This window comes from Chrysochloris asiatica, unplaced genomic scaffold (genome assembly GCF_000296735.1).
Source record: "Chrysochloris asiatica unplaced genomic scaffold, ChrAsi1.0 scaffold00140, whole genome shotgun sequence".
In the NCBI taxonomy this organism is placed as follows: domain Eukaryota; kingdom Metazoa; phylum Chordata; class Mammalia; order Afrosoricida; family Chrysochloridae; genus Chrysochloris; species Chrysochloris asiatica.
This window is the reverse complement of record NW_006408658.1, coordinates 4386350-4394363: the sequence shown is the minus strand read 5'-3', so window position 1 is coordinate 4394363 and position 8014 is coordinate 4386350. Positions and strand designations below refer to the sequence as shown.

At 36.7% G+C, this 8014-nt stretch overlaps 1 protein-coding gene across 1 annotated transcript; it reads right to left on the bottom strand.

The window, feature by feature from the left end:
• Nucleotides 1-510: 510 nt before the first annotated feature.
• LOC102813192 (putative olfactory receptor 52P1-like) lies at nucleotides 511-1464 on the bottom strand. The gene has a single exon (XM_006870341.1). It carries the CDS (start codon nucleotides 1462-1464, stop codon nucleotides 511-513), a length of 954 nt encoding a protein of 317 aa, XP_006870403.1.
• Between the last annotated feature and the right edge of the window lie 6550 nt (nucleotides 1465-8014).

The following is an 8014-nucleotide window of genomic DNA, read 5'->3' as shown; positions in this document are numbered from 1 at the left end:
CACTAAACTTAGACCCACAAGGCCTGAAGTTCAAACTCACCAACTGCTCCTAGGAACGGACTTGATGGCACTTAAGTTATTAATGTTACTTTAATAATCAGTAAAAGGAAAATAATTTTACTCAAAATAAATTTAATCAGGATTTGCAGAGAGTTAGAAATGGAAAAAAAAATTTTTTCAAAAATTATGTTTTCTAATATACTAGAATGTTTTACATTCTTAGCATAATTCACCTATTCCTTTTATATTTGTACATATATCAGGATAAGTGTGACAGATATGGAATTTTAAGTCCTCATTTAAATAACAAATAAAAATAAATTATTTTATTTACAAAAGACATAAATGGAAAACATGAAAAAGTGAAAAGAGATGGAGAAAAAAGATAAACAACATCATATACAGTTGCTATCATGTATGGATTATTTCTTAAATAAAGTGATAGATACATGGTTTATATTTATCAATTAATGTATCATGGCCTCATAAAATGGATTCCAACAACTATTTTTAGTTTTTAGAATTTTTTCTTTTTGGGAAAAAGAGACCCACCACTCGGTCACGAATCTGCTTGGTCTTAACACCATACACCAGGGGATTTACTGTTGGGGGCACCAGAAGATACATACTTGCAAAAAGTATGTGAACACTTGGGGGTACCTTCTTGCCAATGCGATGAGTTAGAAAGCTGAACAGTGCAGGTGTGTAGGAAACAAGGATAGTACAGACATGGGCAGCACAGGTGCCCAGGGCTTTGGAACGGGCATTCTGGGAAGAGAGACGAAAGACAGCCTGGAGGATTTTGAAGTAGGATGTAGCTATAAGCCCAAGGTCCAATGTCATCACTGTTAGGGCCACCGAGATACCATATGCTCTGTTAATGAGGGTATTGGCACTGGCTAACTTCACCACAGCCATGTGCTCACAATATGCATGATTGATGACGTATTTAGTATAATATGGCAGTCTCTTAATCAGAAGAGGGCAGGGCAAAACCATGAGAACAGCTCGAGTCATTCCAACTAGCCCCATCCTGATCACCACTGGTGAAGTTAAAATGGTTACATAACGCAATGGGATGCAAATAGCTACATAGCGATCAAAGGCCATGGCAACTAGGAGAGCTGACTCAATTATGCAAAATGTATGGATGAAATACATTTGTGCTAGGCAGATATTAAAGTCATACCAGTGGTCATCCAACCAGAAGATGCCAAGCATCTTGGGAGCTGCAGAAGATGCAAGAGCCATGTCATTCACTGCCAGCATGCAAAGGAAAAAATACATAGGCTGGTGGAGGTCTGGCTCTAGCTTGATGGTAACAATGATTACAGTGTTCCCCAGTAGGGAGAAGACAAACAGGAGACAGACAGGAATGCCAATCCAGCACTGAAAATCTTGCAAACCAGGAATACCAACCAGGAAGAAAGAGGAAATGTAGTGATGTGTAGTATTGTCTCCCATGTCAGACGTGATGAGGTTGCAAACATTCAGTCATATAGGTAACCAGGCAAATCCCCTGTAGGCTGAAAGCAGGATGACAGAGTGACTCTTCTATGGTCCTGCATGTAAGGCTTCCCAAAGTACTCTATGATCCCCTATCTAAAATATCTCTTCTGCTAAAACTCTTGGGTAATTTACTTGGATCATTTGCTTCACAATTCATAGCTTGAAATTTGCATCTAAAAATGAGAAGATTGAGTACCTTATTTATTTTTCTTGTTTCTAAAATTGTATTCAATGCTTCTTTATTATTTTAAGTTTCTATTAAAAGAGCTGTTAGAAATAAAATGACTCCTTATTTTTGAGTAAGACAACCAGGTGATCATGGTGGTTGTGTGCCATCAAGTCAGTTCTGACTCACAGTAACCCTTTATAGGGTTTCTGAGACTGTAAATTTTAACTGGAGTAGAAAGCATCATCTTTCTCATGAAGACATCCTAGAATACTGTGCATAAAAAGTCTTAGGAAATAGTGAAGGACTCCAGTCTTAAGGACATTGATCACATAAGCACACACACATATCTCAACATTTAATTTAAAATGCACTGAAGACATCATTTCGATAATATTATTATCCACAGGTAACATAAATAGACAGTTAGAATAAGATTTTCTGAAGTCAAAACTTAAGAATTTATCTTGTCAACATTAATGACATATGCCTCATTATCAATCAAGGTACAATTTAATGGTAATAAGATAACTCTGAAATAATCATGAGATGGACAGGGAAGTACGATAATGCAGTAAACAGTGAATTTAACTGCTGAAAACAGGGAAAAAAAAGAATTTATGCCTTCATTCTGTCAAGTGATTTAATAGCACTGTTGAATGGTTTAATTGTAAATAAACACTTTATCTATTGTTCGTTGATGTAGTTTCCATCTGTTTTCTGTAAAGATCTGTGTCCTAGCCTTAAACCCACCTCATCTTTTTTCTCTAACATCTATCCTGTCTAACTTCAGTGATGGAATGAAACAATAAAGCCATTTTATTATAAGCACCATTAGTAGCTGCTATGATGTTTGCTGTTACTTCGCCCTTTAATTTTGATAACTGATCTCTATCTAGGATCTTGTGTCCACCCAGTATCAGAATTCTGGATTATATAACTCTGTCTTCATAATATGCTTTTAAATTTTCTACTTTTTCTTAGATTCTCAACTCCTGTTTTTCTATCCCATGGATAAATATTTCTAATGATAACACCTTCTGGTAAGAAATTGGAAAGCTAGTCTAATTGCCTTCATAAAAAATTGCCTCTTTTCTCCTGAGATCTGAAAACCTGTATGGTGCACAGCTACCATTACTGAACGTTGTGAACAAAGATTCTATAGGAAAATTCACATCAAAATGGGGAAATTAAGAAACAGAATTTCAAATTCTCACATAATGCAAATTATCTGGAGTAATTTAGAGAAGATGAAAACAACAAAACTGACGCCCTGAGGTAATCTTTGTACCTTAAACTAAAATTGTACTCTAAAGTCATCTTTGAACTAGACAATTAATGTAGATTAATAGTGAAGAATGTTTCCTTAAGCTAACAAATAAACCCTAACAGAAAGAAAGAAAAGTAAAGAAACAACAACAACAACAACAAACCTCCTCATCTGTATGTCCAAATAATATCAGTATTGCTCTTGGCAGCTGTGTACCTTGGAGTCCATTCAGACTCCAGGCAACCCTGTGTGGGGTTTCCACGGAAGTGGATCTGTGTGGGAGTGAAGCGCCTCGCCTTTCTCCTGCAGTGCAGCTGATGGTTTCGAGCTGCTGACCTTGCAGTTTGTGGCCCCATTAATGGCTGCTGCACTACCTGAGCTCCCTGTGCAGGACCCATAAAAGCAATCTGTAAAACCCCAACATAAAAGAACTCAACCATCCTGAGAATTGCACTGTGCAGATGCAGATATCTAACTGACCTTCAGAGACAAAAATAGTCGTCAATCTCTCTCCCATTAACCACTCAATATTTACCTGTGAACCTCTACTGTAGTGACTAGAAGAGGGGCCTGAGAGAGCGGACACCCTCACCCATTGTGGGAGGCTTCTACCTTGCACATACATTGCCTGTGTAGCTTGGGACAGTTGACTACAGCTTCATTTCTGTTCCAAAGTGGTGGGTTTTTTCTCTGCAGTTATATTACTTCTGCTTTTGGTCCTTTTGACCACACATCTTTCCTGGAGGTGGGAGCTTTTTCTCCCAACATTACTCAAGAAGAGACAGCAATCGTGGCCATATAACCAAGCTATAAGCATACCCCATAATATTCAACCACTTAGAGAAGAGCCAACAACACCTGCTAAGCATTACATGTGAAAGAGGAAGGCTGTCTCCCTATCATATTCACCAGGAGACACCCAGTCAGCTTAACAGCAAACAACAAACATTCACTTAAGAAATGACTAATAAAAAACAACAAATGATATCAAAACATGTCCAAAAACAGAAGAGACAAATGAGCTGGAGACAGACAAAAGATTTCTAGAGAGGAAGAGCGGGTTTTGGATATGCCTGAGAAAGAATTCAGAAGAAATCAGAAAAAATTTCAAATGCTCCAAAAAGGGGTGGAGGAAAACAAGGAAGAAATCAGGCAAGTACTACAGGAGCAATCAAATATGATTGTTACAGCACTGGAAACAATTCAAAACCTGCAAAAAGATGTCCAGATGATTAATAATAAGATATCAGAATTGGACAACGCATTGAAAGGAGAAAGGAGCAGAATCGAAGAGATGGAAGCCAGAACTAGTGAGCTAGAAGACAAATCTCTCAATACTGCTAAGATAGAAGTGAAAGCTGAAAAAGGGATAAAAAATATCTGAAGAGAGTATAACATTCATGCTGAATAACATAAAGAGGAATACTTAAGAATTATTGGCACTCTGGAACAGGAAGAATCAGAGAAGTCCACAGAGGAGATAGTTGAAGAGCTTCTGGAAGAAAATTTCCCTAACAGCTTGAAAGATAAGAAGATAAACATTCAAGAAGCCAAATGTACCCCAGGATGGATACACCCCAAAAGAAAGTCACCAAGACATATAATAATCAAGCTCTCCAAAATCAAAGACAAAGAGAGAATACTAAAAGCAGCCAAAGAGAAGAGAAATGTCACTTATAAAGGCAAACAAATCAGATTAAGCTCTGACTATTCAGAACAAACCATGCAGGTAAGAAGGCAACGGAGAGACATATACAAAGCCCTACAAGAAAACAACAACAACAACAACAATAATAAAAAACTGTCAACCAAGAATCGTCTATCCAGCAAAACTATCAATCAATTACGATGGTGTGATCAAGACATTCCACAATAAACAGAATCTGAGAGATTTTATCAAAACCAACCCAGCACTTCAAAACATCCTAAAGGGAGTTCTGTTGAATGAAAAGCAACAGGAACCGATAACAAACAGAGATTGACAGGCTTGGCAACACCACCTGGAACTCAGTCAACAGACAGCAGAGTCAAAAACAGAAAAAGACTACAAAAACAAATTCAAAGGAGCTAGGAGGTCAACTGAGGATCAAAATTATATCAATGAAAGAAGGTACAAACATAGCAACAGAGACCCAGGTGGTGAGGATATCAGGTAAATAACAGGATAGAATGGAGAGAGAAGTTAGTAGACTATAAGGTAACCCCAAAGAAAGTTAATACTTCACAATTTACCATGAAAATGAACTTCCAAGCAGAACAAGCAAACATGAAAACTAAAAAGAAATAGACAAGAAATAGCACAAAAAACACAAATCCAACACAAGAAGGCATGCAGAACAAGAGAACGAACAGCACTACCAAAAAAGTAACATAATGGCAACAATTAATTCATACGTATCGATAATTACATTGAATGTCAATGGATTGAATGCACCAGTGAAGACATAGAGAGTGGCAGAATGGATAAGAAAACAAGACCCTTCAATATGCTGCCTGCAAGAGACACACATTACACACAAAGACAAAAACAGACTAAAAATTAAAGGATGGAAAAAAATTTACCAAACTAACTTCAACAATAAACAAGCAGGACTGGCAATACTAATCTCCACCAAAGTACACTTTAAGATTAAAACCAGCATAAGAGACAAAAAAGGACACTATCTCATGATCAAAGAGTCAATTGAGCAAGACGATATAACCATAATAAATATCTATGCTCCCAATGAAATAGCACCAAGATACATGAAGCAAACCTTACTAGAATTGAAGAAAGAAATAGATAAATCTACAATTATAGTTGGAGATTTTAACACGCCACTCTGGAAAAGGGACAGAACAACTGGAAAGAAACTCCACAAAGTTACAGAGAAACTAAACAACACAATCAACCAACTTAACCTCATAGATATACACAGAGCATTCAATCCAACAACAGCACAATATACATTCTTCTCCAGTGCTCGTGGAACGTGTTAGGTCACGTATTTACAAACATTAATTTACAAACATCAAAATTCTACAGAGCATCTTCTGAGACCAAAATGCTATAAAACTAGAAATCAACAATAAGAAGACCAAGGTAATAAAGTAGACTACATGGAAACTGAACAACACCTTGCTGAAAAGTGACTGGGTAAAACAAGAAATTAAATGTGAATTCACAAAGTTCCTAGAAAAAAATGAGAATGAAAACACAAAATACCAAAATCTTTGGGACACGGTGAAAGCAGTGCTGAGACGACAATTTATTGCAATTAATGCACACATCCAAAAAGAAGAAAGAACCAAAATTAACACATTAATACAGCATCTTCAACAATTAGTAGCAAACCAGCAGAGGGAATCTACAGTCACCAAAAGAAAGGAAATAATAAAGATAAGAGTGGAAATAAACGAGATGGACAACTGAAAAACTATAGAAAGAATCAACAGAACAAGAAGCTGGTTCTTTGAAAGGATTAATAAAATTGACAAACCACTGACAAAACTAACAAAAGGAAAGAGGGAGAGGACACAAATAACTCACAATAGAAAACACCTGGGTGATGTCACAACAGAACCAAATGAAATAAAAAAGATAATAACAGAATACGATGAAGAGTTGTACTCCAACAAATTCTAAAACTTAGAGAGAGATCGATATATTTCTAGAAAAACATGGCCTACCCAAACTTACTCAAAATGAAGTAGAAAACTTGAACAAATGCATAACAAAAGAAGAAATTGATCAGGTCATCAAAAAATTCCGAACCACAAGAAGTCCAGGTCCAGATGGCTTCACGAGTGAGGTCTACCAAGCATTGAGGGAAGAGCTATCACCAGTTCTACTTAAATTATTCCAGAATATAGACGAGGATGGAAAACTCCCTAATTCTTTTTATGAAGCAGGCACAACCCTCATACCAAAACCAGGGAAGGGCATCACTAAAAAAGGATATTATAGGCCAATATCCCTCATGAACATAGATGCAAAAATTCTCAACAAAATCCTAGCCAACAGAATCCAACAGCACATCAAAAATATAATACATCATGACTAAGTGTGTTTCATAAAAGGGATGCAAGGATGGTTCAGCATTAGAAAAACAATCAATATAATCCATCATATAAATAAGAAAAAGGAAAATAACCACATGATCATATTGATTGATGAAGAAAAGGCATTTGACAAAATCCAACATCCATTCCTAATAAAAATTCTCAACAAAATAGGAATTTAAGGGAAATTCCTCAACATAATCAAGAGCATATATACAAAACGAACAGCCTACATCACTCTCAATGGAAAGAAACTGAAAGTCTTCCCTTTGCAAACAGGAACCAGACAAAGATGCCCTTTGTCACCACTCTTATTCAATATTGTGCTGGAAGTTTTAGCCAGAGCTATACGGCATGATAAAGAAATCAAAGGCATCCAAACTGGCAAAGAAGAACTAAAACTCTCTCTATTTGCAGACAATATGATCCTATACACAGAAAACCACAAAGACTCAGTTAAAAAAACTACTAGACCTCATCAGAGGATTCAGCAAACTAGCAGGGGAAAGATCAACATACAAAAATCAGTTACATTTCTCTACAGCAACAACGATACCACTGAAAAGGGCATTAGGCAAGCAATACCATTTACAATAGCCACCCAAAGGATGAATAAACGTAACCAGAGAAACAAAGGACTTATACAAAGAAAAATTACAAAACACTACAACAAGAAACCAAAAAAGACCTACAGAAGTGGAAGAACATACCATGTTCCTGGATAGGAAGATTCAACATCGTGAGAATGTCAGTGCTGCCCAAAGCAATTTACACATACAATGCAATCCCAATCCAGATTCCAACAACATTCTTCAAAGAGATGGAAAAGACAATTACTAACTTTATATGGGAAGGAAAGAGATCCAGGATAAGTAAAGCACTGCTTAAGAAGAACAAGGTTTGGAGGTTTCTCACTCCCCAATTTCCAAATTTACTACATGACTACAGTGGTCAAAACAGCCTGGTACTGGTACTGGTACAATGAAAGATACATTGATCAATGGAACAGAATCGAGAATCCAGAAATT

Bases quoted from the DNA above. Each gene is read 5' to 3' on its own strand.
- LOC102813192 (XM_006870341.1), bottom strand. From the start codon at position 1,464: ATGGGAGACAATACTACACATCACTACATTTCCTCTTTCTTCCTGGTT.